This window comes from Tetrao urogallus (genome assembly GCF_951394365.1).
Source record: "Tetrao urogallus genome assembly, chromosome: 13".
NCBI lineage: Eukaryota > Metazoa > Chordata > Aves > Galliformes > Phasianidae > Tetrao > Tetrao urogallus.
This window is the reverse complement of record NC_136826.1, coordinates 17,561,931-17,580,692: the sequence shown is the minus strand read 5'-3', so window position 1 is coordinate 17,580,692 and position 18,762 is coordinate 17,561,931. Positions and strand designations below refer to the sequence as shown.

At 56.9% G+C, this 18,762-nt stretch overlaps 2 protein-coding genes across 2 annotated transcripts; one reads left to right on the top strand and one right to left on the bottom strand.

Moving 5' to 3' along the window:
- Nucleotides 1-2,872: 2,872 nt before the first annotated feature.
- Nucleotides 2,873-7,298, bottom strand: UTP14A (UTP14A small subunit processome component; the record flags this gene model as incomplete). Its single annotated transcript, XM_079541793.1, has 14 exons — nt 2,873-3,145; nt 3,445-3,544; nt 3,617-3,804; nt 3,875-4,257; nt 4,353-4,764; nt 4,866-4,943; nt 5,032-5,155; nt 5,330-5,424; nt 5,504-5,623; nt 6,130-6,285; nt 6,440-6,582; nt 6,746-6,810; nt 6,920-6,987; nt 7,155-7,298. The coding sequence occupies 14 exons, from the start codon at nt 7,296-7,298 to the stop codon at nt 2,873-2,875; spliced, it is 2,349 nt and encodes a 782-aa protein (XP_079397919.1).
- An 864-nt stretch (nt 7,299-8,162) lies between these two features.
- On the top strand, nt 8,163-17,847 carry ZDHHC9 (zDHHC palmitoyltransferase 9; the record flags this gene model as incomplete). Its single annotated transcript, XM_079541934.1, has 9 exons — nt 8,163-8,329; nt 13,910-14,070; nt 14,645-14,803; nt 15,746-15,883; nt 16,015-16,064; nt 16,415-16,534; nt 16,691-16,794; nt 17,308-17,473; nt 17,743-17,847. 9 exons carry the CDS (start codon nt 8,163-8,165, stop codon nt 17,845-17,847), a joined length of 1,170 nt encoding a protein of 389 aa, XP_079398060.1.
- Between the last annotated feature and the right edge of the window lie 915 nt (nt 17,848-18,762).

Below are 18,762 nucleotides of genomic sequence, written 5' to 3'. Positions count from 1 at the left end.
GCTGTGCGGGCTCGGGAGATGCCATCTCCACGGAAACGCGGGGCTGTGCAGGCCGGGATGCGCGGACCGTGCCTGGATGCTGCGGATAGGGGCTGTCCTGAGCTATGGGGTGACGTGGGATGAGCGGTGCCGCTGCTGCGGCTGGAGGGAGCCCGGGGAGGAGGGGACAGGGATGGCACTGCGGACCCCAGCATGGGGGAGCTCCGCCGTGAGAGGGAGCGGTGCGGGACCGGCTGATGGCCACGGGGGCCCCGTTACAGCCGGGGGGACCCGGGGTTGATGCCGGCAATGCCATAGCATGGGAAGCCGGGGGGCCTCCGGCGGGGGCTGAAATTTCACCCTGAGGAATAGCCCGGATGAAGTACTTTGCAGGTTATTTATAGCCTCCCCTAAAAAAAAAAAAAAAAAAAAAAAAAAAAAAAAAAAAAAAAAAAAGAAAGAAAGAGAGAAAACAACAACAAAACCCCCTTTATTTATTGACTTTAAATCTGCCTTTTCCATTCATTCCGCTCTCGAGGGACACGCGCAGCCCCGGCACCGGATGGCCAAATCCCCCCCCCCCCCCCAGTCCCTCCAGGAGCTCCCCATGGGGTCTCCACGCCGGGCACGGCCGCTCCGGGCTCGGCTCAGCTCGGTTCGCTCCCTCCGGCCCCGCTGGCAGCTCGGCCGCCCTCACCCGGGCTCCACGCGCTGTAAACCTGGCTTTGACGTCGCCCGGAAAGTAGGCCAGTAAGAGCAAACTGCAGCCGCTCGCAGCAGCCCTCTCCGGGGACGGCGTGCGCATTAGCAACGCCGCTGCTCTCCGGGGGTTCCGTGCCTGGTGGAGGACCGCGGTGTTCTCTCGTCTCGGTGCGTTCGGACTCGCCCGAGCTCCTGGGGCGCTGTGCGGTACCGGCAGCTGCCCGGAGGGATCCCCAGCAGCCCCTTCCTGCAGCGCCTTTGCAGCTCCTGATTTATTTTTTTTAATTAAAAAGCGAGCACCGATGTGGCTGTGCTCTGCAGCCTTATTTCTGTGGGGGTGTCGGGGTGATGTGATCTACCCTCGGCACGGGGGCAGCCCGGGGGGGGGGCTGCAGGGGGCACAGTGTCCTCAGCAGTGTCCCCTGCTGCTGCTGGGTCCTCCTGTGACCTCCCCCCCGTCACTCATAGCAATGCTTTCTCCATTTATTTTGGAAGTATTTCCGGATACTGGAAGCCTCAGCCCAACTCCTATCTGGCCATTCCTGGATTAGGCACCGGCAGCCAAAACTCAGCATTGAAGCTGCCTTCAGACTGAGGAGCTGAACGCCAGCAGGTCTGTGTCACTTGCTCAGGTGGGCACAGCCTGTGACAGCCTTTAACTCTGCTCTTCTGCAGGGACCTCAGCAACCTTCAGTCTGGATGGCCTCAGTCCTCCCCGAGACCAGCACCCAGAGGCCCTAACAGTGCCACCATCACCACAGTGCCTCTGCCATGGGGGAGCTGAGAAGGCCCCACGGTCTCTGTGTCCCCAGCAAGACACTCCACCAGGTAGGCTGAGCTGGCTGCAGAGGGGCTGCAAACACCTCAGCCCAGGCACTGCCTCCCCCCTGGCTCCAGGGCATTTCAGGTTTTACAAACAATAAATAACAAACAATAAATCCTGTGACATCCCCAGGGGCTGTCAGCAAAGGTTTCCAACAGCATCTTGGACAGAAAGAAGCTGGGGTTGGACCTGGGGGCACCAGCCCTGCAACAGGATCCTTGGCATCGTGGTATGGAAACAATTGCCTTTTCCTTTCATTTTTTTTTTCTTTTTTCAGCCCTGTGTTGTGTTTCCCAACAACACAACTGCATTCCTGCCCATAGTGAGCTTTAACTAGCAGCCCCAGGGCACCGCATGGGGCTGGTGATGCCCCAGTAAGGGCAGAAGGGCAGCATCCACTCTGTATCCCAACCTCCCTCTTACTCCCACATCAGCCCAAAGTGAAACAGCTTCTCCTTTGCAGTGTGAAACAGCCCAGCATATGCAGGATTATGGGATGCCACAAGTTGGGTGGACTGCCCCAGCCCCAGGGGCCAAGGATATGCCCCCACCCCCACACAGCTGTAGGGGACATGGGGGGAGCCAGCCTGGCTGCAGTGCCCAGGCAGGAGGATGTTGCTCCAGCGCCAGGGATGTGGTTCCTCGGAACAGCAGCAGCTCCAGCAGCAGTCCCTCCTTGCTTGGGACAGTGTTTCTCCAGCTGGCACAAACACAGCACACGTGGGAAGAGATAGGAAGGCTCCCAGCCTGCTCCCATTTCATTGTACTGCTGCAGCACAGTGCCTGGCCAGCCTCTGGCCTGCAGGGACAACCCTAAGTGCCCCCATTTGAGGAAGACATGCATGGCTCAGCTATGGGGAAGATGGCTATGCTGAGGCAGAGACCCCCCCAGAGACCCACTGCTCACCAAACCACTGAAGTCAGGAGAGGAGGCAGAAGGCACACAGAGCAAGCTGGAAGTCAATTTAGCCAAGATGAAATTATATATGTAATAAACAAGGTATTAGAGACAAAAACTAGAGGCAGATGAGATCCAGCCTAGCACTGACAGTGCTACAGCAGTGGCTCCACCTTCTTGCCACGCTCCCCCCCACTCCCAAGCTGCACCCCAGCAGCCTGACCCACAGCAAGCCATTCACATTACCATGGGATACAGAGGCCTGCCCTGCATCAGGCCCCAAGGACAGGCAGCAGAGCACCAGCTGTTCTGTCCCCAGGGCAGCCACATAGACTGCACACACACGGCAGCCCAGCGCTTTTATTGCCGAGTTAAAAAGCCCTAAGACAGAACCAGGAACCTGGGCAGCCCTGGAACACGGCCCCCACCTGCTCCCCAGTGCGACGGGGGTCAGGCCTGGCACCCACAAGCTATCGTGCTCTCTTGCGGGGGCGGCCAGAGAGCTGCTTATGCTCTTCAGGTGGGGTTTTGAGTGCCAGCTTGGTTCCACTGTCAGTTGTGGCAGCCACGGAGGGGACATCCTCAGCAGAGAGAGGCTGGATGATGTGGCCCGCCCTTGTGACAACACGGGGAGCGGTGAGCTTCTGGAAGGCACGCTGCGTGTTCCACGTGGAGCCCACGGGCGTCCGGATGCACTGCTCAAATTGCTGGTGCCTCTCGAAGGGGAAGGGCAGCTCGCTGACCTGCAGGGAAACAGCAGAGAGGGTGATGCTGCCAGTGACCCGGCCCTGCGCTCCGGGGCTGCTTTCGTCCCATGTGGACATCGACTTCCATCGCTCCACGACCTGCTCAGCCCCTCCTCCCTGAAGTCCAATGTTTGGTAAGCCTCAGGACAGCTGATACAAGAGCGCTCAAGGGAATAGGGCTGTAAATTCCACCTCACCCACTGCGTCCGGGGCTGTCAAAACTAAATGGCCCTTTTACAAGCAGGGAAGTTTTGGAAAAGGTTCTGCTCAAAGCCCAGGCCAGCTCCAGCACCCACCTGATGTGCTGCTGCGTGGATGTTGCGCTGCTCACTAATGATAACGTGGGGCAAATGCTGGTCCTTCCTGGGAGGGGCTGGGGCTGGCTTGATCAGAAACCTGCCAGACAGGTGAGGACATCAGATGCCGGAGCAGGGCTGAGGCACGTTGCTGCAGCCCATCCACACATACCGTTTTATTTTCTTGTTGCTGGGCTTCAGGCCGGTGCCTCCCCACTCGCCCCAGCCTGGCAGAACCAAGTTCAGCGGCTGTGGCTTCGCAGCCTCCTCTGCTTTGTGCTTCTCCCGATTGAAGTCGGCAACCACGTCATCTCCAGCAAAGGCCTCTGTGATCACTCCTCGCTGGTCAAAGCCACCCTCCTGCAGAGAGGGGAGTTACAGCCCCGCAGCCAGAACGGCCCCCAGCCCAGGACAGCCCCACGCTGCTCACCTCTTCCACCATGACTGCAGGTAGGCTGGGGCACTGAGCCTCCCGGAGCTTTCCAGACAGCACAGACTGCAAGCTGATTATTTTCTTCTTGGTTTTTGGCTTCTTGGCAGGCTTGGGTGTAGTTCTGCCTTCCTGCCGACTGCGTGCTGGCTTCTCTGTGCTCACAGTCACTGGCTTCTCCTGCTCTGCTGCGAGCTCCTCAGAGGCCAAAGCCTCAATGTCCTCCATTGTCTGCACACGGTGCAGCTGCTCTGACAGCAAGGGCTCCTCCTGGGCCTGGGGAGGCAGCTCGATCACTGGGCTCACCTGCTCCTCGACACTGACTGGGTGGATGGAGGCATCCCCTGGCAGTTGTTCAGAAACTTCTTCTGTCTCATCAACACCTGTGCATCAAGGGAACAGTGGAGGAACAGCCACCCCATGAACAGGAGAGGAAAGAAAAGGACAGTTGAGTGAAAACACAAACCTAACGACCCACTTTGCTCTGTGACACTGCTGACTCCAGGCAGGACTGTGAGCTCCTCACTGTGCTGCTCAGGACTCCCTGGCTGCCGCTGCCGTGCTTGCCGCTTCTGCTGAAAGTCTTGTAGCAGCGCCTCCTCCTCTGACAGCTCCTCCTCATCCTCAGACGTCTCCTCCTTGTTCTCTACAGCAACTGGCACTGCAGCATTTCCAAGGTCTTCTGGCACCTCAGGCTCCTGGGCTGGGTCACTGGGTTTGCCCAGCATCCAGGGATTTGCTCTGCTCGCTCCCACAGAGACAGGAGGGATGGCTGTGGAAGTGAGGTCCTCCTCGGGCACATCAGCTGGCTCCTCCTCTGGCAATTCCACCCGCACCTTCTGTGTCAGCTCCTTGTTCCTGGCCAGCTGCTCTTGCATGGCCTTGCGGGCCTGGGATGGGATTGAGAGGTTTCTAACACAAGCCAGAAACAACAGCCCACCTTCCTTGCCCAGCTCTCAGCTGTCCTCCCATTTCCCAAGCTGCATCTCACCTCCAGGTCATACTTGGCCATAATGGCTCGTGAGCGGGCCCATTTCCCCTTGTTCTGGTGTTTGAGACTCATCCGCTCCTAGGGCAGAGGCAAAAAGAAGCATCAGAAAGAACACTCCCAGGATTAGGGACTTCCAAAGGACGAAGGAGAAGCAAGCAAGCAGCACCTCCATCCGGAGCTGATCCAACTCCTCCAGCTTTGCCAAGGCGGCCTCGGGGTCTGACTTCTGCAGCATCTCAAACTCCTTTAAGGCCTTGCGTCTCTTGCTTTTCTTCAGCACACGATGGTACCTGCAGCACAAGAGCAGACAGCTGAGGAGTGAGATCTGGTACAGGCGTGCAGCTTCTGCTTCGGCAAGGGAGCACTGTTTTGTGCAGGAAGAAGCACAGCTTCTCTCTGCTTTCCTCCACCACTCCCAAGCACTGAGCCCCAGATCACTGAGCCCAGCAATGCTACAGCCTTACTTCTTGCTCTTGATCTTCTTCTCTCGACGAGCCTTGGCTTCATAGTAGGACTGCAGGACTCGAGCCTTCTGCAGCTCTGCTCGCCGCCGCTTGGCCTGCCAGGAAACACAGTGCAAGGAAAAGCATGAAGGAAGAGGCCTTCAGAGCCAGAGCGCAGCAGAAAGAACCACTCACCTCCTCCAAGCTCATTGCCTGCAGCGAGGCTTTCTCCTGAGGTGTCAGGAGTGGGTCTGTGATGGGCTGCTGTGTTTTGTGGAGCAGACCAAAGATCTCCTGCTCCAGGGGAGTTCGGGGCTGTTGGTGGGACAGAACAGGCAGTGAGACTGGATGAGGCACAAAAGACTGCAGGAACAAACACCCACACACACCTTCCCATCCTTCCTGATGCCAGAGCAGTCCCATAGGAGGGCACAAAGAAGCCGAAGTCCCAGGCCCCACGAGAGACAAGGAGAAACCTCTATGCAGACAGAAGGTGCTTGTTGAGCTGGGAGCTTGATAAAGACTGCCCTGACCTGGGAAAGCTCTCCAAGGATGAGTAACTCTCCTGAGGAGCAACGCAAACTACAAGGGAACTTGTGTTCAACACTAGAATAACCAGAATTTATAGGCACACAGCATTTTGTGAACAAAACCCTTTAACTCGAAGACAAGCAGCTGAGTGCTACAAGTAGGCACCTAGGTCAGGAGAGGGACTAGGAAGCAGGAGGCTTAGCTGATGTACTGAGCACTAAATAAAAGCAGGGGGGAGAAATTGAACTGCGTCCAAGAGGTGGCAGTGTTGGGCATGTGAGAGCACCCACCTTCCATGCAGAAACCACTTGCTCCAGGGGGGCAACTGCCACAATCTCCTCCTTCAGAGGGAAAACCAACTGCTCTGCACGGCGGTTCTGCAAGACCACTGGTTGCCACTTGCCAACATCTTTAGAGCTCTTGACATAGGCAGCCTCCCTCACAACCTGCAGGTGGGAGCAAGAAGGAAAAAACTTGAGCAGAGAAGCTGATTTGTGGAACAAGACAAGCCAGACAGAATCAGAGAGACACGAAAGGGCTAAAGGGTGCCCCTTAAGGCTGGAACGCCCACAGTGTGCTGCCTGCAGCAGCCCCACATACCCGCTCTGCCTCCTCCTTGCTGAGCGGCAGCTCCACTGCCTTCTTCTGCTTCACTCTGTTGAGCTCCTTCTTCACACCACTCAGGGCAGATCGGGCACGAATGGGCTGCAGGAGCTCAGACAAGACAAGTTTCTCCCCGGCACCTACACGAGACCCTCTGCATCAGCACCACCACGGTGCCACCAAGTAGGGCAGCACCAGGAAGAGGCGCCTTCAGCTCCAAAGCCCAGCGCAGCACACCCTGAGAGCTCTCCCTAGCAGACGGGGAGCACCCTCCTCAACAGAGGAGCTAGGAAGGGATCCCACCTTTACAGCTAACGTTGAACTCTGACACCTGTGCACTGGCCTCGGAGCGCTCGGCCAGCTTCCGCCTGTCAGGACGATAAAGTAGGAAAAATGAAATAACCGCGTGGGAGCGCAGCGTGCCGCCACGTGCTCCTCCCGCCGGGCTGCAGCGGGAGCTCGAAGCCCCACACTCACCGCTTCCGCCCCGTGAGGGCGCTGACCGCCTCCAGGAGCTGCTGGTGCCGCCGCTCGCCATCCTCCTGCTCCCGCCGCACCGGGCACACGGTCAGCGGGGCCGGGCCTAAGCGGATGAGGCCCGGCCCCGACCCCGACTCCGCTCGGTGCCCCTACCGGAGCCCGCGGGGCAGCGGAGCGCCCGATGCCGTGGAGCACAGCCCCGCGCCGCGCCAGCCCCGCGGATCCCGCTCACCTCCTCCTCCTCGCTACCGCTACCCGCCGCCTCGGCGCCCAGCCACTCCTCCGCCATGGCGTCGCAAAGCGCCGTACAGCGCGACGCTTCCGCCCCGCACGAGGCGCCGCATTTCCGCCCGGCCCGTGACGTCACGATTGCCATGGCAGCGGGGCACGGGCACCGCCTCGCGGCGGGCGGAGCCGCGGCCGAACGGTGGCGGAAGGCCCGCGCCGCGGGTGGGGCGGACCGCGGGGAGGAGATCGGTGCAGCGGCTCGACACGACCGCGCGAGAGCGGATTGCCCGTTTCCTTTCTATCCCGTTCCCCTTCGTCTCCTTCCCCGCCCCTCCGGAGAACCCCGGCAGCGCCCGACCCGGCCCCGCCCCCGCCACGTGCCGTGCTCCGCCCTCATCCCCGCCTCCCCTTGTTCGCACGGGAGCGTTGGTAATGGCCAGAGACCGGCACCGCTCCCGACCAATGGGAGAGCGAAGAGGGAGCGGAGGGGCGGGGCGCCGAGCGGCGGCGGACCAATGGCGGGCACGGCCTCTCCCACAGCGGCGTCGCGGGGCGTGGCGGCCCCTCCCGCGGCGCTGAGCAGCGATCGGCGCGGCCCGCTCTGGCGCTGCCGACACCGCCTGGGGGTGAGAGGCGGCCGCGCGCTCCCCTCCCTGCTCCCCTCCCTCCTCCCGATTCCTCCGTCCCCATCCCCGTCCCCTGTTCCCGGGGGGGCGGGAGCCACGCTCGGTGTGCCCGGGGCTTTCCGCGGCCGCGCCCTCTCCCCCCCAGCACACACCCAACCGCGGGTTGCCATAGCGACAGCCTGAAAAAAAAGGGGAGGGGGTGGGGGGGGGATGGGGGGGGATGGGGGGTGTCGTCATGGCAACGTCCCCCCCAACCCCTCCGTGCTGAGCCGCCCTCTCCCCGCAGCGCACGGCCCAGCCCAGCCCGGCCCAGGCGGGCCCGAGGATGCCGGGGGCGGCGGAGCGGCAGCGCCCGGCCGAGCGGCGGCCCCGTTGACGGCCCCGCCATGTCGGTGATGGTGGCGAGGAAGAAGGTGGTACGGAAATGGGAGAAACTGCCGGGCAGGAACACCTTCTGCTGCGATGGCCGCATCATGATGGCCCGGCAGAAGGGCATCTTCTACCTGACGCTATTCCTCATCCTCGGCACCTGCGCCCTCTTCTTCGCCTTCGAGTGAGTGCTGGGGGGGGGAGGAGCAGGGTGGGACCTCCCGACGCCGCGCTGCTGTGCTGGGGGGGCAGGAGGGGCCCCGATGGGGCTTCGTGCCCTTCTTCCCATCGCCGCGACGGGCCCTTGGCTTTGGCTTAGTGGGACGGGTTGGGACCCAACGAGGCATCGATGCAGTCTGACAGCAGGGGGGTCAGCGCCCGTCCCACTGTCCCGGAGCTGCCGGCAGCGTGTGGTCCGGCCCTGCGGCCCCTACTGGTGGGCTCTGCCCAAGGGACGGGGCCTCCCACCTCCCCAGAGCCCTCTCCTGGGGGGGCAGCCCAAGCTGGGTGCTGATCCCCCTGAAAAATGGCATTTGTTTGGCTGAGTGCTGCTGTAGTGTGGAGGCAGGACGGCTCTTTGGCCTGATCAGGAGATGTCAGCTTCAACAACAACAGAACTTTCTTTGGCCTCCGTTGGTGTGTTTTTGTTGGTCTCAGAGCGGTGAAGTCTTGGTGTTGGGTAACACAAAAGCTCTTTAAGGTAGCAAGGTGAACGGAGGAACCTGTTTGTTCTTCTGGTTGTTCTCCCAAATCAATAGCCTCGGTGCCAGGCTGCCCAGCCCAGGGAAATGGCCTCGGCTTCCTCTGGCCAGGCATTGCCTTCTGTGTTGGAAGCCCCGGGGAGGCTTTCTCATGTCCCAGCCAACGGGCAGTGCCTGCTGTCAGGCCCCAGTTGGGTACCAGATTGGCTTTTCTGCTTAGTCGCCGTGTGGCTTTGGGACAAGCATCACACAGCTGTAACACAAGGTGCTGGGCTCCTGAAATGACTCCTGACTCAGTGTCACAGGTAAGCAATGGCACTGCTTCCTGATGATGTCCTATCTAAAAAAATGGGGCTCAGACTTCCTGCCTTGCAGGAACAATTACTAAGTGTTACTACTCCTGAAACACTTAGTGGCAGAGATAATTGCTCCCGCTCCCTGCAGAGCCTGTCCACAGTCTGTCCCCTGCTGCAGCTCGTAAAGGAGTTGTGCCCTATGTCCACAGCCCTGCACGTGCTGGCAGTGACAGCGGTGCAGCCGGGAGCAGAATGGTGTGGGGTTGTGCAGGTGAGGGAGAGCTGGAAAAACCCCAAACACCGATGTGATGATCTCAAAGCACCTCAAAGCACGAAGCCTTAACGCTCCCTGTTTGAGTGAGGTGGTTTTGTTATGAAAACGTTGGTGGCTTTTTGAGTTTGGGAGTGGAATGAAACGTTGTCTTCCAAACCAGAAACACTCCACAGCCCAGAGAGGTTGAGGATGCCCCATCCCTGGAGGTGTTCAAGGCCAGATTGGATGAGATCCTGGGCAGCCTGGTCTAGTATTGAATGTAGAGGTTGGTGGCCCTGTATGTTGCAGGGGGGCTGGAGATTCATGATCTTTGAGGTCCCTTCCAACCCTGGCCATTCTGTGATTCTGTGTTTCTGTTTTGTTTAGCTGTGCTGCGAAGGCTGTCAGTGTAGTGCTGGAGCCCTGCTTACCCTTTGTGTTATCTGTGTGCATTAGGGTGCTCTACCCGGAGGGCCTTGGCTTTCATCTGTCTGTTTGCTGGGTGTGTTACTCATTCCTTTCAGATCAGATTCTTTGGCATTTGCACTGAAATTCACCATTCCCCCCCCCCCCCAAGTTTGTTGTACAATGGGCCAATCGGGGTCGGTGGGGTTCGGTTGCAAAGACGAGCAGCCTGCTGGGTGGAGGAGTCCTTTCAGTCCTTGTGTGCTGACTGCAGGGTGCCTCTTTGGAGCGTTTGTTCCATTCAGCTGAATCACTTGCGCAGTCACACCTTGGCTGAGCGAGGCTGGAGGTGCCTGCAGCCAGCCAGCACCGCAGCTCAGTGCTCACGCCGTGCCGCGCTGGCTCCGGTTACAAACGCCGTGCTGTGGATCCGTTTCTGACTGGCATCCCACGTCACGAGATAAGCTGCTCGCAGGAGGAGTCCCTCCCCGGCCGCCAAATGACAGCCTTTCTGCTTTGGCTGCTGCTGGTGGCTTTTTTTTAATTTTTTTTCTCCCCCCAATCTGCCGCATCTCCGCTTCAACAGAGCCAGCGAGCGGGCGTTCCGCTGTTTTTCTTCCCTTGACCTCAAAGCTGCAGATAGGAATGCTGTTAGAGGGGGAGAGGAGGAGGCCCGGAAGATGGATCCAGCTGCTGTACCCGGAGGTTGGCCCCTCCATCCCGATGGAGCAGAGGCACTGGGCTCCACGGGAGCACTGGGCAGCGAGCCCAAGGGCAGATGGCAGCTCCTACTGCTCCCAGGCTGAGCTGCTCCCCGTGGAGTCGATCCCTGATCCATCGGGCCTGCTTCACAGCCGGAACGTGCCGCATAAAACTGTGTTTAATTGGTGTTATTTGAGGCATTGATTGGGTGTGCAGGCTGCTGTGCTCAGGTGCTCGGTGTCCAGCTGTGCCCGTGGGGTTGGATGCGATGGGAGGGACAGGTGAAACCCTGCTGGAATGGCTTTGGGAAGGACGGAGGCATAGAGCGTCCCCTCTGACTGTGCAGCTTTCTCTCTGCTGTTTGCTGGTGCCCTTGCAAGGGCTGTCCTGCAGTAACAGGCACCCACTTCTCTTTTTCTTTTGTCTTGAGCTGTTCAGCACAAGCACTCACCGGTTGTAAATGTTACAGCAAGATAGTGCCCGCCATGCCAGGCTCCTGTCTGTGGGAAGGGGCTGCTGTTTGCTTTTCTGATAACCAAGCTCGTTTATCTTTATGGCTTTTTTCTACATTCTTAGCTATGTAGAGATTAAAACGTCTTTGTTTTTTTGATAAGTTGAGAAACCTGAGCTGACCCTTCGTGTGACTTTGCCTTCCGCTTATTTTTCTGTCGTAAACCCCACAGATTCAGGATTTTGTGCTGCTCGGAGGCGCAGCTGAGATGCCTTTCCTCCCTGCTCAGAGCCTTGTTAAGCATTGTCTAAAGCTGCACAGGAGCTGTTTGGTGTTTGTGAGTGTTGTCATGCTCTCTGTACTCTGAACTCGATGGCACGCAGAGCTCGGTTCGTGCTGCTCACAAGGACGTGTGGAGCTGCCCCTGTGTTTCTGCATTACCTGCCCTTTCTCTTGCACTCTGCAGGTCACTCCTCTGCTCCACCAGCATTCCCCACCAGACCCTGGTGCTGCCTTACTGCTGATGTGGGTTTGGGCAGCTCGGGAGCACTGTGTGCTCACAGTGTGCCTGCACTCCAACATGTGGTTCTGCTCTCCCTGCTGACTGATGGGGATGGTTTCTCCCAACAGCTCCAGCTGTGCCTGAGCGTGGTGAACGACCCCCAGCCTGAATTGCTGTGCTGCAGACAGTGCTCAGGTTTTCCCCTTCCTCTAGGCTGTGCTGGTTGTGCTGGCCACAGCTCAGCTTCCCAAGTGGCCTCAGTGTCACCAGGACAGCGAGCCTTAAACTCTCAGCACCTCCATCTGTTGCTTCTGGCTGCTCCCCCCTCCCCTTTCTAATGGTCTCTTTGTTTCAGTCTTTCTCATCCCCCTCCCACGGCGCATTGTAATAGTGCTGTTATTGTCTGGTATTAGATGACAAAACGCTCCAGAACACAGATACTGCTCTGGGAGGGGAGGAGGAGCCGTATCCTGACATCCCAACAGTGTGTCTCTGTTGGCACTCAGCTTGCCCAAACAAAAGATCTTTAAAATGTCTGTTACTTAGCAGTGTAAATGAATTACCAAGCTTAATCACGCTGCAAAGCATGAACTGAAGAATCCCAGCACAGTGAGTACCTGGCTGCCTCCTCCTTCCTGCTGAGCCTGGGCCCAGCCTGCTCTGCGTGGTGCTGTTTCCCTTGCTGCAGCGGAGAGGACGGTCGTGCACTCATCTTCCATCTCCCAAAATCACAGCCTTCTTCCCATTCCCATGCCACGTGCTGTGGTAGCAGCATGGTGCAGGCTCGGCTCTGCCACCCCGCTCTGCTGCTTTCCTTGCAGAGGTTCCCAGGAGGTGCTCAGCCAGCAGCAGGTCCTATCCGTGCTGGTGCTTGTGCACAGGACCCCTGCTGTAAAGCTTCATTCTGTGCCTGAGGAGCACGCCCAGCACACAGCACGTGCTTGCAGGTAGTAAATCTCGGTGCTGACAGCGTGCTGAAGAAACTTGTGAAGGTGTCGGTGTGTGGCTGAGGCTGGGAGCTCTGGCCCTGTTTCAGCTCAGCTTAATGCAGTTCATGAGTCCTCTCCCTAAGCCCATAACGTGTTCCTGTTGTTACAGCAGCTATAAAAGCTGTCCTGTCAGCTGGACAAGGGTCACGCTGCAGCCCTTTGGGACAGACCGTGTGCAGCGCTTGCAGGAGCAAACGTATTCCTTCCCAAAACAGGACCCAAGGTTGCTGTTTAATTGCGAGTTGACTTGCAGCTCTCTCTCTCTAGACTTTGTCCTTCCGAAGGGAAGGCACAGTTATCTCGAGCTGCATGGAGGCAGTAAGCCCAGCCCTCCCACTGCTCCCTCTGCCTTTGCAAACGAGGAGCTCCTCACTCCAAGGGCTGTGCTGTTTTGAGTAACAGCAGAGTTGGTAGTGTCTAAAATTAACGATGTTGGTTTTGGGGATGGGCCCGACGTGTCCCTGCGGCCAAAGCGTGCCGTGCTGTGTGGTCTGTCTGTGCTGTGCTGCACACAGGGGACAGGCACCAGAGCCGAGCAGCAGCACGTGGAAATCTGTTGAGCCTTCCTGCGGCGGAGGGTGAGTTTGCAGAATTTGTTGCTGCAAAGGAAGCAGAACTTCACCCCAACACAAGCAGGCTTTTGTGAAGGAAGCAAGGTACAAATGTATATTTTATCAGCCCGACGCCAGTCCAAACCGTGATTTCTGTACACACCTCCTGCGTGGCCTGTGCTGAATCACCCGTGGAGACATTTGCAGGTGTCCAGAAGAATCATGAGGCATAATGAGATTATTTTCCTTTGTCCTTTTGCACTGCCTCAATCAATAGGATTATCAACACAGATTTCTGCTTGGCCTTTCTGTATGTGTAAAGCAAACAAACCTCAGGCCGTGTTTCCTCTCTCAGAAGCACACGTGGGAGAGCCTTCCTACCTCATTTGGAACTTGTTTTGAGTTCCTTGCCTCGGAAAAGTCAGGAGAAGCCAGGTGTCTTGTTGTACAGGGACAAAGCAACTGTGTGTGAATCTGTCCTGAGAAGGAAAGGTGGTGCTGGCAGCTGCCTGTATGTGGTACAGCCAGAGATTCCTATTGCTCCAGTGCATGTCGGTGCCTGTGGGCTTTCAGAAAGGGCTTTGGTGCTTCTCCTGTAAGGTATGCCCTTGTGGCAGTGGCTGCCATGGATGTCCTCTAGGCAGGATCCCTCAAGCTGCAGTTTGTTCCTGTTGTTGTCGCCTGTGACCGAGCAAAACAGGAGCTGGAAACAAAGCAAAGTGCTCAGAAGCACACTGTGTTCTGCCTGGTTAAATGCATGGTGCATTCTGGTCGCAGTTGCCTCTTTGGTGGTGGGATCAGAAGGAAGTGCTGAACAGAAGCGTCTGCATTTCGATGACGTGCCAGAATTTGAGGTCCTGGCCTGGACAGACCTTACTGTGATCCAATTCACTGCTTCCTGCCCTCTGTTGCAGGTGTCGGTACCTGGCAGTCCAGCTCTCTCCAGCCATCCCTGTGTTTGCAGCAGTTCTCTTCCTGTTTGCCATGGCCACGCTCCTGCGGACGAGCTTCAGTGATCCTGGGGTGATCCCAAGAGCCCTGCCTGATGAAGCAGCCTTCATTGAGATGGAGATTGGTGAGTGCTGCACCAGCTCAGCTGGTGATGGCTGGAAAAGCTTTCGGCGTTTCTGGCATGCTTTAAGTTCTCTGCACAGCTTTATCCCCCCTTGAGCCTCCAAAAGTCCCAGACTGGGCATCTTACAACCTGAGGGCTAATTCTGCTTGGCTGAGTCTCAGAGAGATGGTGCAGTGTTCCTTTCTGGCAGCCTTTACACGCACAGTTTTCTCTGTCAATTGCTGTGTACATTAGCTCAGTTTGCTCTTGGTAAGGAGTGCAGGAAGCTCGATGCAGGACCTGTAATTCTTCAAGAAAAAAGGAGATTTGGTGGATGAAGGTCTGTTTATGGTTTGTTTGGGTTTTTTTTGTTATGTTTTTTTGACTTTCCCCATACACTCGTGAAAGCTCTGGCATCTCTTCTTCCAGCTCCAGGCTGGCAGATTGGCTCTGGAGCGTGTGAGCAGTGCTATATCCACTGTCTCTAGACCCAGCAGGTTCTGAGCCAGCAGGTAGAAAAAGCAGGGAGGAGATTCTGTTGCTCTAGCCTTGTGTCATAGCAGCAGTCTGATCTCTGCTTGGTTCTTGCTCTCAGAGGCCACCAATGGGACCGTGCCACAGGGTCAGCGCCCTCCCCCACGGATTAAAAACTTCCAAATCAACAACCAGATAGTGAAGCTGAAGTACTGCTACACGTGTAAGATCTTCCGTCCACCCCGTGCCTCTCACTGCAGCATCTGCGACAACTGTGTGGGTGAGTAGAAGAGGCTGCTCCTGCATCTGGGTGCCAGGTGGGAGCCTTTGGAAGGCAGCAGGGGAAGATCTGCACTCGGTCTCTTTCTGCGTCCCGTCTCATGCTGCACATGCTTCCAGCAGTGATGGAGGAGGTCCAGCTTGGTGTTGTCTGAACAGATGGGGACAGTCTGCCTCATCTTAAGACTGAGGAGCTCGAGATTTGCTCAGAAACCTGAAGCCAGATGGTTTGTCTTTGCCAGCATCTCTTTGGCAATAACTATTCTTATATAAGTCTCAGTTATCCATGTAAACACACAATCCATTTTTGAGTTTCACTGAACTGGGCCAGAGGAAGAGCTGCAACTTGTGTGAAAACAACTAATTGTACTTGCTTGGAGACCGTGCTTTTCCAGCAAGTACCCTTGTTTTGTCTTGTCCCCTTCCTGTTGCCACAGCAGCTCTCTTAGTCCTCATACGTGCCATAATTAGCTCATATTCCCCTTTTGAATCCACCTCCTGTGCAGCCCCTGGAACATTTACGCAGTCTCTTCACCCCTGTTGTAATGATCCCAGTAGGAGTAAAGCAATGTGTGGGTTAAATGAGAACTGCTGATACCCCAGACCCTCGGCCAAGCTGGGTGCTGTAAAAGCCATTATACCACAGGTCTCTGGGAGAGAAGACACGCGTGGGGCCGAGCTCTTAAATTCTAGCTTAAGGTGCAAACTGGCTCAGTAGAACAGTTTCACACTCTTTTACCTGGCCTCCACTGCTCCCTCTGGAAAGGAGCACGATACAGAGCCTTGAGTTAGCAGGGAGGTCACCTTTGGCTGAGGTCACCTTGTCAGGCCGCAGAGTCCCTGTCAGCCGTGTAGATTTTTGAGTTCAGGGCACAGAAATAAGCACCTGGAGGCAGACGGAATTGCGTCGGAGCAGCACTGATTTCCATCTTTGCTTTCACAGAGCGCTTTGACCATCACTGTCCATGGGTGGGCAACTGCGTGGGGAAGAGGAACTACCGCTATTTCTACCTCTTCATCCTCTCGCTGTCACTCCTCACCATCTACATCTTCACCTTTGACATAGTCTACGTAGCACTGAGTGAGTCTGGCTGGGCTGGCTGAGGGTGAGGGAAGATGCTGGTGATGAACCCAGAATTAACAGACTTTGAAAGGGAGCTGGACTCGGTGTGACGTCCCAGAGACCAAATACCTCTTTCTTTATATTGCCAGAATCTCTGAAGATTGGGTTCCTGAACACACTGAAGGAAACCCCAGGGACATATCCTTCCCGCGGCGCAGAGGGGTTGGCTTCTCCTAAGCTGGTGGGGGAAGTGTGGGCTGCATTATAGAGGGACTGAGATCCTGATGCCTAGGCTTCTCGAAGGAGTTTTTCAGGGCATCCCCCCCATTCCTCCTTGATTTACAAGGTAATGAGCAATTCTAGTGGCTTTTGGGAGGGTATAAAACTGAAAACTGAGTGAAAAAAAGAAACTGGAGTGAAAAAAAGTGCTTGAGTGAAAAAAAGAAACTGGAGTGAAAAAAAGTGCTTGAGTGAAAAAAAGAAACTGGACCAGTGCACCGGGGTGGTGCGACGACTCATCTGGGGCTTGACTGTCTGCCTGATTCCCAGTCCTTAACTGTTCTCACTGTACTGGAGGTGCTCATCTGTTTCTTTACCCTGTGGTCGGTGGTGGGGTTAACTGGGTTCCACACCTTCCTGGTGGCACTGAATCAGACAACCAACGAAGATGTAAGTAGAGCCTGTTCCTCCTGAGTCACCCCTGTTTCACTTTGCTTCCTCCACGTGTCAACCATTGCATCCACCTTGCTAAGTTGCCCTACTCATCCTGCAGCTGGGGACAGGTGTGGATGGAGCATACCTGAGCTTGTGTCCTGTCTGTTGCAGATCAAGGGTTCCTGGACTGGAAAGAACCGTGTGCAGAATCCCTACAGCCATGGCAACATGGTGAAGAACTGCTGTGAGGTGCTCTGTGGGCCTCTGCCCCCCAGGTACGTTCTTGAGGGACAACCTTGCTGTTGCTGTTCCAGATCCTGGGACCCTGAGGAGTTCTCCTTGCTTGGGTGCAGGACCCAGCTGCCTTTCTCCACTGTGTGCTGAGGGCTTCTAGAGTTCCTTTGGGCTACCGCCAGATGCTCCAAGGAGGAAGGTCTTGTGTTGCCTTCTTTGCATGTTTCCAGTGATGTACTCCTAATAATTGGTTTGGGAAGCAGGGGAGGGGTGAATTCCCTCTCTCTGGGCCAGCACATGGAGAGGAGGCTGTTTCCAGAGCACTTGTTTCCGTGGACTCCCACTCTGAACTGGGCTGCTTTCCAGTGGGCTTGGTTTTCCTAGCAGAAACATAGGCACTGTAAACTAGGATGATGCTGTACATAGCCTGTTTTGGAGTCAGGGAGCCTCTTCCCTTGACTTTAATCTTCTTCTATCAGCAGTTTTCCTGCTAGGAGGAGAAGCTGATGCAGGTGAGGTGCAGATCTCTTAACAGTGCGATTCTGTTCTTGCAGCGTCTTGGACAGACGGGGCATTTTGCAGCAAGAGGAGAATGCAGCTCAGGAGGAGACGTGCACACGGGGACCCAGTGCTCAAGAGCCCACTGCTGCTCAGGGCCCTGGTGGGCAGGCAGAAGAGAGCAGCACTCAGCAGGATGGCAGCCTTCCTCACCAGAGTGCCGTGAGTGATCCCTTCTGCATGGACTGGTGTTACTCCTGCTTGGGTGCGAGCTGCTTCTTTCTCTAGCAGAAAGAGTCCAGACTGCTCCTCCTGGAGCAATCCTGTGCTCCAGATCTTCCAGAGCTGATGTTCTGCCTCTGTGGTGGATCCTTGCTTCCCATTTTCTGAAGCACAGCAGAGAGCTCTGCCTGGCAGGGCTGCAGGGCCACATCTCTCTGCACAGGTACGGAGGTGCCTTCATGCAAGTCACTGCTGTTTTCTCTCTCCAGGTCCCTGTACCATCCCTGAGCAACGCTGAGATGCCAGAGGAGAAGCAGCCAACAACTGGGGAGCTCCCAGCCCTATCCCAGGATGCTGGGCAAGCAGAGCACTAGCCTCTGCTTGAAAGGGAGAACTTTCTTGTATTGTCGAATCAAAGCTGGAAGTGATTGAGGAGAGGAGGAGATGGGCTGGATGGCAGGCAAATGATTCCTCACGGCCGTTTTGCTTTAGTCATTATTCATCTGGATGTGCAGGCAGTGCGGGCTGGTGCTGGCCTTGCGTGGCGGCCAAGGATAACGAGCACGAGCGGCCCACCGTGATCACTGAGGGACTCTCCCCACCACTGAGGCTGGTCTCCCTGCAGGCCGAGGCAGGAACTCTTGCTCTGCAGGTTGTCTTCAATGCTAAATACCGGCTCGGTGGTCTGAGCTGTCCCCACGTCTGGCTCTGACTGAGCGGATGACTTGTGGTCACGCAGCTTGGATGCGACGTTAGGGCCGGCCTGCGCCCTGCTGCTGAGGAATCCTGGTGGGAAGGGGAAAGCAATTTCTGGCAGTAACGTCCTCTCTCCCCTCCTCCCTCCTTCCTCTAATCTGTGGCATTGTTTTATTGGTGAACGTGGCAGGCGTTGTCAGGAGACGTTGCGGTGCCAAAAGGGCCCAAAAAACTGGGAAGGTGTTCTGCTGGCAGTGGTTTCTCAAGTCGTTTCCTTCCTGTGTTCCCTCCTCACACGACTCAGCAGGTGTGAGAGCGGTGGTGGTGTGGGCCCTCTTTGGCATCTTTCCCTGCAGCTCATGGGCGGGGGGAAGGAGCAGAGCAGCCTTCCTGCTGCCTGTCTTGGCGTGCACCGTGCGCCTGGCCGCCTCCCGGCCTCGTGCCAGGGCTGAAGCTGCTGCTGGGTGCCTGCGCCCTTCCCTGCAGGGCTGGGTCACGCCGCTCAGCTGCTGCTGCTGCTCCGTGCAACCTCAGCCCCGATTCTGTGTGGTGGTGTCGTGTCCCCGTGCCCCCGCCCTGCATTTCTCAGACAT